The sequence below is a fragment of the Aspergillus thermomutatus genome (assembly GCF_002237265.1).
Source record: "Aspergillus thermomutatus strain HMR AF 39 chromosome Unknown NODE_12, whole genome shotgun sequence".
Lineage (NCBI taxonomy): Eukaryota > Fungi > Ascomycota > Eurotiomycetes > Eurotiales > Aspergillaceae > Aspergillus > Aspergillus thermomutatus.
This window is the reverse complement of record NW_020798060.1, coordinates 90,578-108,401: the sequence shown is the minus strand read 5'-3', so window position 1 is coordinate 108,401 and position 17,824 is coordinate 90,578. Positions and strand designations below refer to the sequence as shown.

The window sequence follows — 17,824 nt, the reverse complement described above, 5'->3', positions numbered from 1 at the left end:
TTCGTTCTAGAGCAGTCTGCTGTTGATGCATGGTATCCTTGCAATCCTGGCATAACATCAGCAAGGTGCTTCTCAAGTATTGAAGCAGGATAAACAAGGGACAGAGTGTTCTGGATCTGGAAGATCATGAGTTGCTATGACAACTTTGGTGATCAATATCGTGCCATCAACCCTTGCCTCATTGTTTGAGGCAGCTATATGTATCATTACCACCAAGGAGATCGAGGATATGTTGACTTATGGTAGACAAGCGATTTGAGACTTCTCTCTTTGCCATGGGTTTCCACCCTTGTTTTTCAAATTGAACTTGTAGCTAGCAATTCGCAAGGCTGGTCAACTTGTTTGCACTGAGATATATACTTCGCATGTAAATGAGGCTCATGAGCTACTGCTTACCACCGACTCTGGATCACCGTCCGCGTACCAATAGAGCTAGCCATTGCAGAAAAACCTCGGCTGACTGATTGAGACTCCGTGGACATTTACATACAATACATTCCTCAATGTAGCCGTACTGACTGTAGCACTCTCCATCGTTTGGACCTCCGCCGATGGCCTGATAGCCCGGAAGTAATACCTAGGCTTGGCGCTGTTGATGATGTTGAACCAAAACATCATGCCTGCGGCTTGGCAAAGGAAGCGAATGCTTAGTTCTACATCCCACCACCAAAGAACCCTTATGTCAACATAGGGGGAAAACGAAAGGTGTGCTTTCGATCGGCAGAGGAAACAAGTAGCACTGCCTTAACGGCAAGAAACAATCTTAGCGGTCATCCGTCGTGGTGGCCTCAGCGGACATTTGAATTCAGATATGCGGTGATCTACATCCCACGACGAGAGCATTGTCCGCCATGGACGCCTACCCCGAAGACTATGTGGTCCACAACCTTCCTTTCATCCTTCTCTCCGGACTAGAAGCCGATCCTCCAGATGAGGCTCGATCGAGCGGTCCTGAGTACCCTCTGCTCCATGAAAAGGGACCGAGAATATACTCGGACTTTCCACCTCTAAGTGGACCGACCGCGGAGGAATTGCGAAGGAACCTTTTGGAGGAAGATGCGTCACGACTGTCATGGCACACTAGGGAATCTACAAGTATAAGGTTTTCAGGGATTGGATACAAAATCAAGAGTGTAGGAAGGGTAGGTTCTCATCCCCCGCATGAATCAGTCCCTCCCAAGACGTCCCGAATGCATTCGAACACGAACAAGCACTTGCATTGAGCACTGCCTACTGCAATTGCTCTGGACTCCTCTAGAGGCCGCGAGGATACCGAGTCTCCCAGTTGACGACGAAGCGAGTGATTGCTGACACAAACGCAGTCCTACAGACTTCCCCCGCGGAAAGCTAATCCCCCGCCGCTGTCTCCTCCAACAAGCCCAACAGGCGAACAACAAAATGATTTACATACAACGCCGTCCTTCGTCCTGCACTCGCCCATATCCCCCTTGACACCAAGTTCTCCTACATTTCCTGATGGTCTACTCACTCCTTTGTGGGTGACGAAGCACCAAAACCTCGTCCCCGCGGCGGTCATCAACTTCTTCCCATTCTGCCTGGACCCCAACATGAGCTCCCTCCGCGACAATCAACTCAAGATCGAGATCAACGGACTGAAAAAAGAATGGTCTGACGCTGGTTACAAGACTCGCTTCGTTGTCGTCCTCCTGTCAGAGGAAAGCACTGTTGGCTATGCCGAGGAGGAGACGGGCGAGCGAGTCGCAAGCATACGAAGAGCGACCAATCTGGACCAGAAATCCGTTCTTCTTCTCCCACACGATGTAACCTCGGCAGAATTGAATGAGTTCACAAGGTCTTTATTGACCATGCTACAGCCGTTGGTGGTAGAGTATTATCGGGACCTATCTAAACACGCAAGACGGAAACGTAACCGAAGCACAGTTCCTCCTCCCACGGCACCACCGACAAGCGGAACATCACGAACACTATCACTTCAGGGATGGAATGTTCGCTATGAGTTTAAGCTTGGTATCTTCGCCGAGTTTCGCCAAGAGATCGATGCCGCACTTAGGAATTATGAGAGTGCATACGAGACTTTGTTTGGGCAGGATGTTTTTGAGAATATCGCCGGCTGGAATCCAAGGTTTAATGATGCTCGTCTCTTGTCTGATGCTCTAGCAATCCGCATAATCCGTTGCTTATTGTGGACCGGACAAACCCGCACTGCGGTACGATCATGGGTCAACCACCGTACTCGCTCCCGTGATATTATCAATCGGCGAGGTAAAGGAACCAGGAACTACGGATGGGAAGCTTGGGAGGCTCGATGGTCGATGGCAATGGCACAGCTCATACGTCAGGCCAACATCCCTGGCATTTCTGGCAACGTAACGTCCCAAGAGGGAGACGAGGGTCAGTACTTGATCTTCGTCCCCCCTGAAAAGACGACGCCTTCTAACGACGCCTTGTGCCCCTGGGAACTCCTTCACCACGAGGGTTATTGGATGTACCGGTCCGCGAAACACGCGATGACTCGACGCACTCTAGCAGAGCAGATTCCAGATGAAGATCGCATACCACCTGGGCAATTACCTGCTTCCCAGATCGCGAATAAGTCATATATGTATGACACCTATCTTGCCCCAGAGCCACATATTGAAGCCCCGCAGGCAGGCTCAACCGGCTTCGATCATTCACAACAAATTCTGGATGCCCTGAAGGCAGCATTGGTGCAATTTGCAAAGCGTAAGCAAGTTCGGAAGACGGAGAGCCTCAGCTTAGAGATAGCGGAAGAATACATGCGTGTCGGCTCATGGACCGATGCATATGAGACCCTTCGTCCACTGTGGCCGACGCTCACTTGGCGTCAGGCTGGCTGGTGGCCGCTCATGGAGAAGTTCGGTTGGGCCCTGAGGGAATGCGCGCTACAAATGCAGGATAGTGAGATGATTCTACGAGTGGACTGGGAACTGATGAACCGGGGTACGTTCTTGATTTCGAGGTGTTATTTTCTGATACAGCGCCCTGTTTGGCTCGTGTCGCTGACCCACGGGTAACCTGCACAGTGTTTCAACCACGATCAGGTTGGCACTACAGTATCCATCAGAGTCTTAGAGACCTTCCGATCACAGAACTCAAGCCATCTGTCGCACTCAGAGCCGAGGATGTCATATCGAGCCGTAAGTGTTCTCTTGGCCTATTGTTGTCTCGTTTCTGCTTCTCTATACCTGACTATCCAACTGGCCACAGTCACAGCCACATTTGTCTTCGAGAAGTCGGAAGGAAATGTTGGCGAGCCTCTCATGGGCCAGCTGATAATCACTTCGTGCGGTCAGAGATCTTCTGACCCAATACGACTGTCAGAGGTCAAGATTGTTTTCGAGGGCTGCCTCCGTCCACTGAAGCTTCAATCCGACCAGAACGTGGACGCTGACATCACGACTCCTTGCACGATATCGTCTCTCACGCTGCGTGAGCCCACATCTGCCGACTCGACGACTCTCCTATCACCGAACAATGGTCTAACAGCACTGGTAGGGATGGGTGATCTGACTATAGGACCGGCGCAGACCAAAGTGTTCAATCTGACCTCTGTCCCTCGCGAAGCTGGAGAGTCCAGGGTGGCATCAATAACTTTACTTATTGAAGATGAGAGATTCGATTTAGCCTGCGCTATAACTGACCTGACCCAGCGTGACTCCTTTTGGTGGCAGCAGACCACGAACGGTGCAGCCCGAAGACGTGTGGGCAAAGACCGGGATACCTATCGGTGCAAGATCATGCCCAAACCGCCAAAAATTCGAATCACAACACCAAACATCAGAGCGACGTACTACACAAACGAGCGGGCTGTTCTCGAAGTGGGCATCTGCAATGAAGAAGATGAGGCTGCAGACGTGTCCGCAGAGATCAGGCTTTTCGGACACCCGGACTCAGCAGCGCAGATTCTGTGGCTTGATGAGGAGGGTGAGGCCATATCTCATGGTTCACAGGATAGCTCGCCCATTGAGGGCGCGCGTCATTTCGCGAAACGGTCCATCGGGGTCATGGACAGGTCATCCAGGCAGCATTTGATGCTTGTGCTGACAGACACTCTTGAACCGTCGACCCACGAACTCCAAATTACTTGTGTATACAATCTGGTATCTGATAATCAGACCCCGATCATCGCGACACACAAACTCGCCTTATCAATCATCCGACCATTTGAGGCAAACTATGATTTTCTTCCGCGCCTTCATCCCGAACCCTGGCCGGATTTCTTCACAATTGATGATGACTTGTTTGAAGATGAAACCACGCCTAAACCTCGAGGCTTGCAGCAACGATGGTGCTTGAATTCCAAGGTTGTCTCGTTTGCCCTGGAGCCGCTTGTCATCGAAAAGATTACGCTAGTGCTACTGAGCCTTGGAGGTGGAGCCGTCTGCACCATTGGATCTGAAGTAGTCGCCAACCCACATGCGCTAGAGATACGTCCCGAGGAGCTTCGCGAGTCCAGCTTCACGCTGGAGGTTCAAAAGTTGGTCTTGGGAGACCGACGGCCGACAGCTCTGAACCTGGCCCTAGAAATTCAATGGCGTCGCAGTGGCACCGATGCCGCCGCATCACCAGCGCACAGCGCTACTGTCACCACGACTACTCTACCCATTCCGCGCTTCGTGATGCCCGCGGGAGAGCCCCGCGTACTTGCCTCGGCATTGGCTTCGGAAGCTACCTCCGGTCTGATTCACTTGGATTACACGCTGGAGAATCCTTCGATGCACTTCCTCACCTTCAACCTTGCTATGGAGGCGAGTGAGCATTTTGCTTTCAGCGGACCGAAGACCGCGGTCGTCCAGCTTGTGCCGTTAAGCAGACACACTGTGCGATATAACCTCCTGGCTTCCAAGCGGGGGCTGTGGATCCAACCCCAATTGAATGTTGTGGATACGTATTTCAACAAAGCCCTGCGGGTACAGCCAACTGAAGACATGCGATCAGATAAGAAGGGAATTTTGATCTGGGTTGACGCTGACGACTAGATAATTTTATCACAGCTTTTGCCAATTCAACAATGAACGAGCAGAGTCAAGACAATTTAGTCCTTAGTCACCTAAGTCAAAGATAGTAAGGTACTACACTCTCTCATGCCATGCAGAGCTATTGCATTCTCCACCGTTGTTCCCTTACATTAAGAGTAGATGACAATGGACGTCATCCAGAGTCAGGGCTAATCACGTGGTCAGCCCTTATCACGCGCAGGACAGGGTGGCCTAAAACAGACTAGCGGCGCCGATTGTAGAAGCGCCCGGCGCCCGCAGCTCCCCAGACAGACAATGACAAGACAAGTCAAGACAAAGAGACAAGAGACAAAAAAGACAGCTAGGGAGAGAGGACGACGCCGTGCAGATTCGTCTGCTCATCACGATTCCTTGCTACATTGCCATCCACTGCTTCTGTAGCCAGACGTTTCGACTAGCTCATCTTTCCCTTCTTGCGCTGCTTCCTGGTCTGCTTCCTGCTCTGTTCGCCCATTCCCCTCTCAATCGAACACATTACAATCATGGCGGCGCAAGCGGCCCTGATCGCCGATACAATTATTGGCATGAAAAGAGCCTTACGAAGAGAGACAGAGTGTATACCTGCGTTTCTTATTTGTCCCACTCTTGTGATCAATGGTCACTTTTCTGGGCTATTTCTGACATCTTCATGCTAAAGACTCAGTTCCCGATGAACCGATCACTCAGCCGACGAACAGAGGCAACAAATTACGAGCCAATGCGAAATACGTGCGTGAGGGCGCTCTAGGATACATCCATCCAGAGCAATCGTACAAGCAGGTAACTATCCAAAGCTACCGGACTTTGTGTGTTTGGAACGTCGACGATGGCGCGCGGGGCTACGGGAACAGTACGGCTGACATTTGGAATTTGGGCTCTAGAAAATCGAACACGCCGGCTACACTCGCTACATCCTTCAACGTAATCCGGTGCGGTATGATTCGGAGGGTGACGAGCTTGATGAGGATGATGAAGACTCGGAGGCGGATGCGGCTGCTGCTGAAGAGAATCCGTTTTCCGAAATTGCTCTGGAAAGTACGTGCTTGCACTCTATCGCTGGTTCGATATCGATGTTCTAGACAACTGACATCTCTCCGCCTTAATCCTCTAGATCTCCTATGTCCTCTGAAGCATCCGTCGGAGCTGCCTACTCACCCTTCGTTATCGCACGCTTACACCTCGAAGGCGCTTAGGAATATGACTCAAGCTGTTGAAGCGAAACTTCGACAGGAGCGCGCTTTGTTGTGGCGAGCAAGGAATCTTCATCGACAATTTCTTGGGGATGGGTCCTGGATGCCTTGCGGAATGTTTGAAACCGCGGAAGATCGGTTTTTATTCGAGCCTTGGACGTCTTATGCGATGCGCGGTTCACCATTGGGTGAACATGCGCCAAATGGAGTGGTTGATTCAGTGGCAGCAGATAAATCGAACCAGGAGTCGCCAGCGGCGCAGGCAGGAGGAAAAGAGGTTGAGATGACGGATGCTCAAAACAACGAGGCTGAGAGGGAGACGGACGACAACGTTATGAAGAACGATCAGTCGATGCAACCCAAGTCCGAGGAAGTCGATGCAGCTGTGACGGATCTTCCCCCGCACCGAGACACCGCAAATTCGGAACCACAAATCAATGGGCACATCATGACTGGTGGGAAGCAGGACCATGACTCTGTAGCAAATGCGGACCAGCGTCCTAACGGTGAAGAGAAAGGAAAGGCTCGAGCAAATGACGAGCAAGGAGCGGAAGCCGAACATCAAGACGATCCACAAGGAGATGAAACGGACAAGGACACGGAGATGCAGGATGGCTCATCACCAGAGCCGCCTAGACGCATGACTACGCGAGCGCAAGCGAATGCTGCCAATCCAGAACCCGACCAGGATTCGGGCAACCTCTCCCCTTCCGCTTCCACCGACACACTCAACGCACTTCCAGCGCCACATCCTCTATTCCTCGTGCCTGAGTCTGTGCGACCTGATCCCAACTTCGGATTACCAGCCAACGAAGCCGAAGAAACGCGACGGCTGCTTTGGTCTTTTATTCAGAAGCAAGAAGAGACCGTTCGAGGATTCGAGCATATGCTTGAGTGCTTGCTCCGGGCGTGTCGGATGAAGGAAGACGTCTTTGAGTGGTGTAAAGCGGAAGGGCACGTCGGGGAGTTGAGTGATGGGGAGGACTGGTACGATCCTGAAAAATGGGGTCTTGCAGAAGGCGAAGAACTCAAAAAGGGGGTGGACGAAGATGAAATCGAAACGGTCGAGGAGAGCAGAGCAACAGGCAAACGAGGACGAGGTCGACGCGCTTAGACAACTTGGATTCTCTTCTTGGTCTCTTCGACCTGGTTCGGGACATGGTTAGCAGGTCGTATTGAACGGCTTCAATCGCACGCAACTCAATAGTTTAAAGTTTTTGAATAGATACATAGCATGGAGTTGGCGGTGTCTTTGTGTGGGAGGTTAATTGTTTGAATTCTCTCAGGGATGACTTCTACTTGGCATTTTGACTTGAGGAACGACTACGTCGGCAAAGAATCAAAGACTGGCTGGCATTCCAAATAGCGAAAATCCAGCATTAAACAATATCTCTGATATATCGTTGTCGGAAAAGTGACAAAGCTATGTACTAGAAGCAGAAACAAATCTTCCTCAGCGACCTTCTCCCGCTGTTCTCTTTGTTTGATATCACCATCCGACTATATGCCTCCACCATGTAAACTTTTTTTGCCAAACGCAGGTCGGTAGTGGCCCGCGATGTCACTTTGGAAGCGATCGTTGAAGATAGTTCCCACAACCCGTCCCCTTTCTCCCCCTACCCTGAAAGATGTAATTCGTGAGCTCGTAAGCGTCACCCAAATCGTCTTGTCGAAAGCCAAGGCAAGGACGAGGGTATCCATGACCCGTGAGGATTGTGTGGGATGTTGAAAGTCCAAGGCACTAATCCCGCGGAGTCTTCAGTTTCGAATTTACTGCGCGCAGGCGGCATGTTATTTTTACAAGCTCTTGCCGCCCTGCTTGGACTTTGCACGTTCCCGTTCACGCTTAGCATAGATCTCCGCAGTGAAAGGACTACAATGCCATGATCAGTTTCGATTACATCTTCACTTCCCACGAAGACATTGGAAAGTGTAGGACCCAACCCAGGGCCAGAGGACCTGGAAGGCAATCGGGTGACTTACTCCTCCCACTGGAGAGCGAACCAGTATACAATGAAGACCTCCGCAGTGAGCAGGAGACCGGCGACCTTGCCAAAGTAGAGAGCCACACCCAAGAAGTTCAGGGTGCTGCCCCAGTACATGGGAGAACCGGTAACACTGAAGGGGAAGCCGGTGACGGGAGCATCCATGAGGATGCCGAAGTAGTCTCCAAGGTAGGTTCCGGTGACCCCAAGGGCATACATGCTAGTCAGAACGAGGATAGATCCGATGCCGAACAGGACGGAGCCTAAAATCGGTTGGTGCACTGGGGCGTAGTAAGGCTGATCCTGGAGGGCCAGTTGGTACACATGGTCGCGAGCGAGGCCCAGGGTGAAGATGATGAATCCGAGAAAGTAGCATCCGTAGTAGGGGCTACCGAATATACGAGTCAAGTAGTGCTTTCGGTACTCTACAAGGAGAAAAGGGAATCGGTTTTGCGACAATGAGCAAGTATTCCTAGATTCGAGCCTAGGGGAACGGGAGGTTTAAACCAACCAGCACGGGCAACGATGCTACAACAAGCGACGCGCAAGTTAGCCCATGAGTGCTCAGGCTGAAAAAGAAAATAGAGAGAAGCAAGTTTAGCACTGGACTTACTTCCAGAACAATGGATTGAACAGGATGAAGAGAGCACATCCTACAATGCTGGTCAGTTGGAAATCACATGCATCGGACTGGCCACAAATCGACAGAGGAGTGTACCTTGGAAGGATTTCTGAGAGAAATCGATATAATCTGCAAGATTGGCCATGATGAAAGAGCACTAGAAGACTCAAAATCCTAAACCAGGACCGACAGAATTGGTCAAGAATGAGGTAAAGTAGTTCGAAGTGAATATGGTGATATGGAGGGGGAGGAAGAAAAAGAACAACACTACGTCGAAGGAAACCTCAGGCAAGCAAGCACTCCGCACTAGGTGAGGTAAACACATGACATGACGTCTGTTTTAGTGCTTCCCAGGTCACATGATCTGGTCAGTATCGGAATCAGTCGACTTGAGATCATTTTGATCTGTCCAGTGATTCAGAGGTACCATAACCAAACTAATGAGATTTGCTTCAGCTCAATAAGCAATCAACTGGCGAAAATGTGAGCGTTCATCCTCTCCAATTCCAAGCAACTCTCAGGTCTCGCTCCCCACGTCGGTGGATCTCGAAGCTCCTCACCGCCAACGTTTATCTATCTAGTACTCCGTATCGGTTCACCTCTCAGCCCGGGGGTACTTTCCCACCGTCTGATGTTTGTTCTGTCGTTGCTGTTATTACCTTATCAAGTACTAATAACTTGGTAGTCCTTTCGACCCGGTTTCTGCTCTACATCCGATCATGCTACCCTTCCTCTCACTCCTCCGTTCTGCCTTCCTTTACTGAGCGTCATGGGACGACCCTCGCCTATCAGTCCATACCACCTGGGAGAATGGCCCTAACTCGTCGCGATATTATTCTTTTCAGCACTGGTGGCTTTATTGCATGGGGCTTGGTTGTTCGCTGGCTTCCGATTTTGCGATATCTCGGATATGCCCTCGTATTGGGTGCTCTACTCTCGTGTACCGCGTTCCTCGCTGTGGTGTTTCTCACGATTCGACCCTTAGATAGCGCAGAATCTCCTAGACCTGGCAGCCTCCCCGTCGCATTTCTCTCCCCGGAACACTGGCCCAGAGAAGTGAAAGGGATCCGCGCGCGCTCGACATACCGCGCAGATTCCCTCTACCCGCAATCGTTCATTGTATCGGAAAGTATTGATGAGCTCTTGTCTCTGGTGACACGGGACTTTATCGCATCTTGGTATCAGAATATTAGCCCGAGTCCGGCTTTCGTCAATGAAGTGGATAGAGTCATTCGAGCCGCTATCGGAAATTTATGTAATCGATTGCTTGCAGAAGATTTGATTTCGCTGGTTGTGTCGCGTATCTTCCCGATCCTGACCGCTCATCTGAAGGAATTCGACGTTGCAGAGAGATCTGTGCGAGGGCGGAATCTGACGCGAAATGTGACCGAATCTGAGGAGCTAGACCTCGCCATCGCGAAAAAGTATCGCGATGGACGTCTTCATCCCGCCGCGGCGCTCTCTGTGTCCGATCAGAAACTCGTGGAGCAGGAGTATTTACGGAAGATCACAGTGGGGTTACTACCAAGGCTGTTTCCTGAGCACGTCTTGAACAGCCGTATTGTATCCGTCCTGATCCGTGAGATATTCGCTTGCGCTGTTCTCTTTCCTCTAGTATCGGTGCTATCGGACCCAGATACATGGAATCAATTGGTTGAAGCTTATGGAAGAACAACTATCCAAGATCGCAAAACGGTTCAGAAGATACGGGCGGCTCTCGACGAACATGCTTCACCCGCTCCCAAGTCCAAACGTGGTCACCCATTTCCCAAACTCGCACCGAACGATTCAGAAAGGGCCTTTGAGCGGTTTGTTCGAGCCATTCGGCGTTGCAACAACTTATCCGATGCCAGGCGTTTCAGAGCGCTGGTCGCAAGTCAATTGAAACGAGAATCTATGGTGGAAGGTCAGGATCCGGTTTACCTCCGGCGCCTGGAAACAGGCAAAAGAGTTTTGGACCAAAAGGTTGCTAAACTATCAGCTCCGGGGGGAGGCAGTACGTCTTATGTGAAAGCGGTTGAGTCTCATTTTCGTCGCAATAGCTCTTCGGGTAACCCCGAGGCGTCCTTGGTCGATGTGATGCATGATGCATCCGGTCTCTCCTACTTCATGGAGTTTATGGATCGGCAGAAGCTCATGTCACTTGTGCAGTTCTGGATCGTCGTCGACGGATTCCGCAACCCACTTGAAGATGATTTTGGTGATGAGACATCGCCGAGCTCCACGACTTGGACCACAGCGGATCGGAATGATGTGGCTCTCATTAGTGAAACCTACCTGGCCAAGCCCGAACTCAAAGTCAGCGAAGAATCACGTCGAGCTGTCAAGGCTTTTCTGAGTGCAGGCAAACGAGCTACACCAGAACAGTACCGTAAAGCGCGGACGGTCATTCTAAGCACCCAGTCCACGGTTCTGGAAGAGCTGCAAAGTGTGTACTACCCCAAATTCAAAAAATCCGACTTGTACTATAAATACCTCGCATCAGATGCAGCTTCCGTTGCCGGATCTCATGCGTCGCCTGCACAAGTCGAGTCGCCTGCCAGACGGCCTCTGCCTCCCTTAATGAGTCGTACCGCCTCGCACCCTGGGCAAAAGCCGAAGGATCTGCGGAGGGCTGTGGCCTCATCCAGTGACGTCCGGAGTATGGGCAAGCTCTTTGACGACGAGGAGGAGCCGAGGCGTTCCATTGATTCCGAGCGGTCAGCGCCGTTGTTCGATGACGACTACGATACAGATCCTCTCGCAGCTTCTACACACAGTCTTGGCACCGAATCGCAAAGTGGCTTCAATGATGCTACCCAAAACCAGGCAATCAAGTCAATGGAGGCTGCTTTGAATGACATCATCACGAATGACCCAAGAAATGCCAATTTAAGAGATGGGGAAAATGTCGATTCAGGATCGGCCGGGTCCTTGAGCGTCGATCAAGGTCTCAAATCTCCACGCAGTTCAGTAGACTTGGGGCGATTGGAGAATCAAACGGACGACAATAAAGCTAAGCCCAGCATCGCTTCGCTTGGGCTCGTTGATCAGTCATCTCGAATTGGTGTTTTCGATGATGAACTCTTTCCGGATCAACAGAAGTTTTTGGAGGATGAATATGAAGAACCTGCTGAGACAGAGGACAAGGACCCTGCGGACGAAGTCCAAGAGGCCGTTCCAGGGGATCTCGGTTTGACCGAGGCAATCGAGGCGCTCACCGCTGACATTGAGAAGCTCGCTTCTCAAGAAGCCGTGGTAGATGCTCTCACCCGGAAAGCCGATCTTACAAACAATACTGCAGAGTTAAGGATTCTGCGAAAGTCTAAAGCTAGCATTCAACGTGAGATTCACCGCAAGGAGATGCAGCGACAACAATATATCATTCAGGAAAGCGACAATAGCCTATATGGCCGCTCGACCGTCCGAATCCAGTCCATTGTAGTGGGCAAAGAGGAAGACGGCCGAGAGTATGCGATGTGTATGTCTATTCTTCCAGTGTTCTTCTTTGTTTTTCATTTTGCTGTAATAACTAACTTGAAATTCTTCAGACGTGATTGAAGTGCAAAGAAACGCCGGCGAGCAGATGCCAGCTGCATCCTGGGCCGTTGCTCGCAGGTATAGTGAGTTTCACGAGCTGCATCAGAGGCTACGAATGAGATACCCATCAGTTCGTCATTTGGAGTTTCCCCGACGTCGCATGGTCATGAAACTTCAGAAAGAGTTTCTCCAGAAGCGTCGATTGGCATTGGAGGCTTACCTGCAGAACTTGTTGCTGCTTCCTGAGGTGTGCCGGAGCCGGGACTTGCGAGCTTTCCTGTCCCAGCGAGCCATCATCCCTCGCGACGAGACGCCACGCGATGGGGAGACCAAGGATCTAGTGACCCGTATCTACAACTCGGTCGCTGACGGGATGGATGATTTTCTCGGCAATTTCGGTGTTCTGGACCAACTATCGGCGGCCGGACAGAATCTCATCTCTGCGGCTACGAATCATCAAACCAGTCTTGGGCCCAACTCCGGGCTAGCTACCGAGGATGCTGTCACGGCAGCCGAAGCCGAAGCCGAATTAAATGCATTTGAAGACCGCGAGCTGGAGCCTTTCATCAAGCCTATTTGCGATCTGTTTCTGGAAGCATTTGAGCTGAATAGAGGCAACAACTGGCTGCGTGGGCGCGCAGTCGTGGTTGTGCTCCATCAACTGCTGGGTGGGACGATCGAACGCAAGGTCCGTGAAGGCGCTCGGTCTTTGGTTCAGGATGAATCCCTCCTCCGCTATCTCAGCATGGCCAAGGAGACTATGTGGCCTGGAGGTGTCTTGCGCGAGAACAAGGTCCGCACGGCATCGGAGCGGCTCAAGACTCGGACGGAAGCTAGCCTGGTGCTGGCGACTCTGATCCCCGATGTGGCAGGCAACGTCGTCGGGCGAGCCAATGCTCAAGGAGCAGCTCGCAGGATCTTTGCTACGCTAAACAACCAGCGGTTGAACACGCATTTGATATTTACTATTCTAGACGAAGTGGTGTTGGTATTGTTTGGCGGCGCGAAGTAGTTTTTTAGCTTTTCTCTTTTTTTTTTTTTTTTCCGCTTTTGCCCATGTATCATAGATATGAGACACTTCACGACAAGATCGCTTTCTCCAATGACAGGAGGCGACACAGAGCTATAGCCCACGCATCGCATACTACTTTCTAATGAAGGGATGACAATTTCTTATGAGTGTTTTTATTCAGTCACACGAGGAAATCAGACAAAATTCTCAGATCATGCGATGCCACTTCACCCCCAAATGATGCTCCTTACTTGTCAGAGTAAAGAGTTCTTCACCGCAAAGCTCCTCCCAGTTTGAGAGATCGAGACTCACAAAATGTCATTCTCTTCTGGCAAAGCCTACAGGCAGATCAAAATTCGGTATTTCTAAAGCAGTTTCAAATTGAAACTTCATTACCTCAATGCTGTCCATCAAGCCTTTGGGTGCTGACGCCAGAATCTCCAAAGCTTCGCCGTACTCAAATTTGCGCCTGAGCGTATTCAGGGACAGTCTAACAGTTAATACCTAGTGCAAGCAATTAGACTTAAGATGCCTTCATTAATGGTTAATGAATGAGTGAATAAGCTCCTGGTGTGATACATGATACATGCTGTAAAGACACGATACAATGTTTCACCTCCAGCGAGCAGGTCAGACCGGACGCATACACACACCAGCATTCGCTAGAAAGCGGTGTAGTGGTGAAACGCAAACAGTAAAAAGAAACCCCCAGATTTGAGCACAGCAGATCCATCATATCGAATTACAAAGCAGATGTAAACACCAACCATCTTTGCTTCTACATCTTGAACCCGCCCTTAAAAAGAAATGCAGGGAAGCGAGACGCGAGATAGAGGTGCATTGGCCATTGTGAATGATTAGGCGAAGTTGTCGAAAGAAGAGAAGAGAGGAGAAGGTATCCAGACCTCGCCATGATGATGGCTACGATAAACGAGGTATCTATGCCTCGTCCTTCTTCTTCTTGGACTTCTTGCTGGGTGCTGCGGGTGGGCCGTTCTTGGTCTGATGAACGATGAGGCGTGTCCAGCACTCCTCCTTGTCCCACTCGAAGCCAGCGAGGTAGGGCTTATCCAGTTCATCATCGGCCTAAGAGGGACCGGTTAGCACGGATGGTATTAAGGCAATGGAAATGTGAGTAGAGAGGCATGCCTTCTTCTTGAATTGCTTGTAGATTGCGTCCAGCGCATCTTTGACTGTGACACCCTTGAGGTTACGAGCAGTGACTGACAGACCCAATGGCCATACCAGGTCAATCTTCTTGACCGGTGGGTTCACCAGGTACATCTTGAGAATGTCCTTGTCCTCGATGGTGCTCGGAGACGTGTTGAGCTTCCTGTACCGAGGCATGAGCTTGGTTTGACTCAAACCCCGTTACCGCAGGTGGAGTCACACTTACCATCCGGTCTTTTGTGTCTCGATGGGCAATGACAACTCGATCTTTTGTGCCTCTACACCCGAGAGTATAAGCTTACTGCAGACACTCATGTGTGCAAGCAAAGCACGGCTGACTTGGCTACTTCAAGTAACACATCGAGATAGAGACTTACCAAGGTCTTTGATGTTCCAGACACCTTCCGTTTGGGATGCAGTGCGTTTGTGAGACTTCTTTTCTGCCTTATCCGGGGCCTTTTCGTCCTTAGGCGATATTGACAAGCCGGCGATGGCAGAGTCGACCTTGGTGAGTTCAACAGACATGGTTGCAACTGATGATACTGGGGATTGAGTAGGCTTGTTTGTGGAAAGAGAAGCAAAAAAGAGACAAGTAGTTGGGAACTGAGAATGGTTCTAAGAGACAATCGATGCTCCTGGATTAGCTTCTTGCTACATGACCACGGGATAGACTGCAAGGATATTGCAACGCCGACGAACGGGACTGTTGATGGAGGGGAAGGGAGGGATGGACAGCTGATAGGACGGGAAGGGGAGAAATGCAGGAACGAAGAAAGCTTACCAGACAGTTGGACAAATTGATGATGGTTACGGATGGAATCCAGAGAGAATCAATGGATGGAAAGGGAGAGGAGGGAAAGAAGAGGAAGAAAGAGAAGGGGAGGGGGAGGAAAAGGATGGGAAGATGGGCGAGAGGGGGAAGAGGCAGGTGACCTTGAGTCCTTGAGGGGGAGCTGAGTGGTTCTACCAAAGGAGGAATGAGGAGATCGAATCATGGATAAATGAGCTCAGCATCATCGGGAGTGGGAAGATGGATGTACGTACCTCCCCTGTATCTTTCCCACGGAATGGGCTGTACGACTCTACCAAGTAGGTACTTACCTTATTCACCATATGGAGGCATTCTAGCCAGCTACCTACTTACCTACCTACCTACCTTACCTAGGTAGCTATCTTAGGTACATCTACATCCATCCTCTGGTCCTGAAGTGTTTGTGCTTAATAAGGCTAAGGTTGTACAGTAGTGAGTGCATCCTCCAGTTGTCGAACATTAATGATGATGATGATGATGATGGACCCACTGTTTGGAAACATAACTTACCATGCGTGCATATTGAGTTGAGTCAATGACCTTTGGAAGCTGGAGCGGGGTCGAAGCCTCTAGATCGAGTATACCTCTTACCTAAGGTAGGTAGCTGGACTATGAAGAGAGGATGGGCCAATCTTCCTGCTTCCAGAAGGGCATCGCATGATGAGCTCCGAATGTTGGTTGGCTGATTGCGCAAGATGATTTCATCGCATCCGAAGGGTACCTATCAGTTTATCTGTATATCCGCAACTCATGTGGTCTACCTCGCAATATACATCGTAGAACTGGCTGAAGAGGAAGGGGAAATGATGACACAAGGATTGTATGGACTTGTTGTAGCTATGTATAGATGCATACTATGGGATCTCCGCATCTAGTGTCGTTAGTTCGTGTCGTGTACCTATCCATCCATCATCAGTTGATCATTAGTATTGCTGTTCCAAATCCGATACCTAGACGATATACTCTCTCTCTCTTCTGGAGAAAGTCATGGATTTTGAAACTCGGTACAATGTCTCCTCCTCATAATTATCACAATCATCATCATCATCAACAGGACCCCGAATACTAGTATGATCGCTTCCCCGGGATAACCGGATCACACGCGAGCTTGACGTTTCTAAGAGCTCTGGTGGGCGGTATCCACTGCCTAGTCATATTGACTGTCAACTCTAAGGCTGCACCCCGCATTCCCGCGCTCCACTTGGCGTATGACTCTACCAAAGTACACAGTTGTATACAGTATGCAGTCGTATCTAAGGTACTACCTACCTGAATCCTCGATCATCAGTAAGTTATTATACCACGAGAAAAGTCATTGGATGAACATCTAGCTAGTAAAGTGTATCTGTCAAATACCTAATTGCAAGTACGTACCTACCTAGATATTGAGTCATGACGACACCACTCGAAAAAAAGGTAAGGTAGGCTTGGACTAGGGATCCCGAAACACCAAATGAACAATGCCAATCCAAGCCTCGTCCGGGGTCAGAATGACCTCACGTGCGGCAGTCGAAGCTCGAATCCACCACTCATCAGCCACTACAATATCTCCTTACCTCGTATGGGAGTTGCGTGTTTCCATGGATCGACAGTTCTATTCCGATTTGAGCATCAATGGCTCCTGAGGGTCAGGTATTGGGGTGGTCAATAATACCAAGTTGAACTGAAACAAACTTGCTCACGTGATGATCTACATTTTGTCTCCTGATCAGTCAGTTCAGTCTCTTTATTGTCTGATATTGAAATTTGAAACTAGCAACATTGACTGGATCAGCTAACACTTCTCTAAACCCATCTATTGTCATGGTCAGAATCGAGAGTGGATCTCAGTTTTGAGTATGGCCAAGGGTGGTGTGATGCCTGTGATGTGCAATGTACAAATCCAACTTGGTAGATGGAGTCCTCTGAGCTGATGTATCATATGTTCTCTTACCTTCTCTCTGATATTATTATTGTAATAATAAGAGTCACATTATCACTATAAACATTGCGAACCTTACCTTTCAAAATACAACTTATCTTGCAAGGTACAGGAGTAGCCCGGTAATAACTCGGTGGCTTATGTTCACAAGAGCGGGGTTCATACTAGGTAGTCTCTCTATTATTGAGTGATTCTTGTGGTGAGAGACAAGGCCAAGTGGTGGGAAATACCTCTCTTTGGAGTCTAGACTAACGGTCATCCTTTTCTTCTCTTGAACTCTGAAGTTTAAAACATCAATGTCCGGCCATCATATGAAGTGAAACACATCATATGAATATGCTATTTATTCAAATCAGCGTTCGCGTGAGCTGATAGAGAAAGATCAACGACATCGCTCGCCTGAATTTACATTCAAAGAGCACCAGCGGAGAATGCAGGGGCTCTCTCTCACCACATCCTTTTCGACGTGAGAAATGCTCTGAGAGAGCCATAACATATCACAGAAAAGAAAGGGAGGAATAGGGTCAACTGAAGAGCATTCGGCGATTCCTTGCTTCAAACCGCAAACTCTGCAGCCTCGACTCCACAATGTGA

General features: G+C 49.9%; 5 protein-coding genes across 5 annotated transcripts; 3 read left to right on the top strand and 2 right to left on the bottom strand.

Annotated features, from left to right (window-relative positions):
- Window positions 1-851: 851 nt before the first annotated feature.
- On the top strand, window positions 852-4,982 carry CDV56_108276 (uncharacterized protein; the record flags this gene model as incomplete). The annotated part of the gene is made up of 4 exons (XM_026761895.1): window positions 852-1,142; window positions 1,323-2,943; window positions 3,027-3,140; window positions 3,211-4,982. 4 exons carry the CDS (start codon window positions 852-854, stop codon window positions 4,980-4,982), a joined length of 3,798 nt encoding a protein of 1,265 aa, XP_026618134.1.
- Window positions 4,983-5,503: 521 nt separating this feature from the next.
- Window positions 5,504-7,304, top strand: CDV56_108209 (RXT2 domain-containing protein; the record flags this gene model as incomplete). Its single annotated transcript, XM_026761828.1, has 4 exons — window positions 5,504-5,576; window positions 5,665-5,780; window positions 5,882-6,035; window positions 6,112-7,304. The coding sequence occupies 4 exons, from the start codon at window positions 5,504-5,506 to the stop codon at window positions 7,302-7,304; spliced, it is 1,536 nt and encodes a 511-aa protein (XP_026618133.1).
- Window positions 7,305-7,987: 683 nt separating this feature from the next.
- On the bottom strand, window positions 7,988-8,942 carry CDV56_108171 (bifunctional phosphatidyl-N-methylethanolamine N-methyltransferase/phosphatidyl-N-dimethylethanolamine N-methyltransferase; the record flags this gene model as incomplete). Its single annotated transcript, XM_026761790.1, has 4 exons — window positions 7,988-8,063; window positions 8,174-8,563; window positions 8,789-8,828; window positions 8,894-8,942. The coding sequence occupies 4 exons, from the start codon at window positions 8,940-8,942 to the stop codon at window positions 7,988-7,990; spliced, it is 555 nt and encodes a 184-aa protein (XP_026618132.1).
- Window positions 8,943-9,607: 665 nt separating this feature from the next.
- rgsC (putative intermediate filament protein (Mdm1)) lies at window positions 9,608-13,328 on the top strand (the record flags this gene model as incomplete). The annotated part of the gene is made up of 2 exons (XM_026761646.1): window positions 9,608-12,257; window positions 12,328-13,328. 2 exons carry the CDS (start codon window positions 9,608-9,610, stop codon window positions 13,326-13,328), a joined length of 3,651 nt encoding a protein of 1,216 aa, XP_026618131.1.
- A 939-nt stretch (window positions 13,329-14,267) lies between these two features.
- Window positions 14,268-15,023, bottom strand: CDV56_107966 (uncharacterized protein; the record flags this gene model as incomplete). The annotated part of the gene is made up of 4 exons (XM_026761585.1): window positions 14,268-14,414; window positions 14,574-14,661; window positions 14,725-14,776; window positions 14,876-15,023. 4 exons carry the CDS (start codon window positions 15,021-15,023, stop codon window positions 14,268-14,270), a joined length of 435 nt encoding a protein of 144 aa, XP_026618130.1.
- Window positions 15,024-17,824: the final 2,801 nt, after the last annotated feature.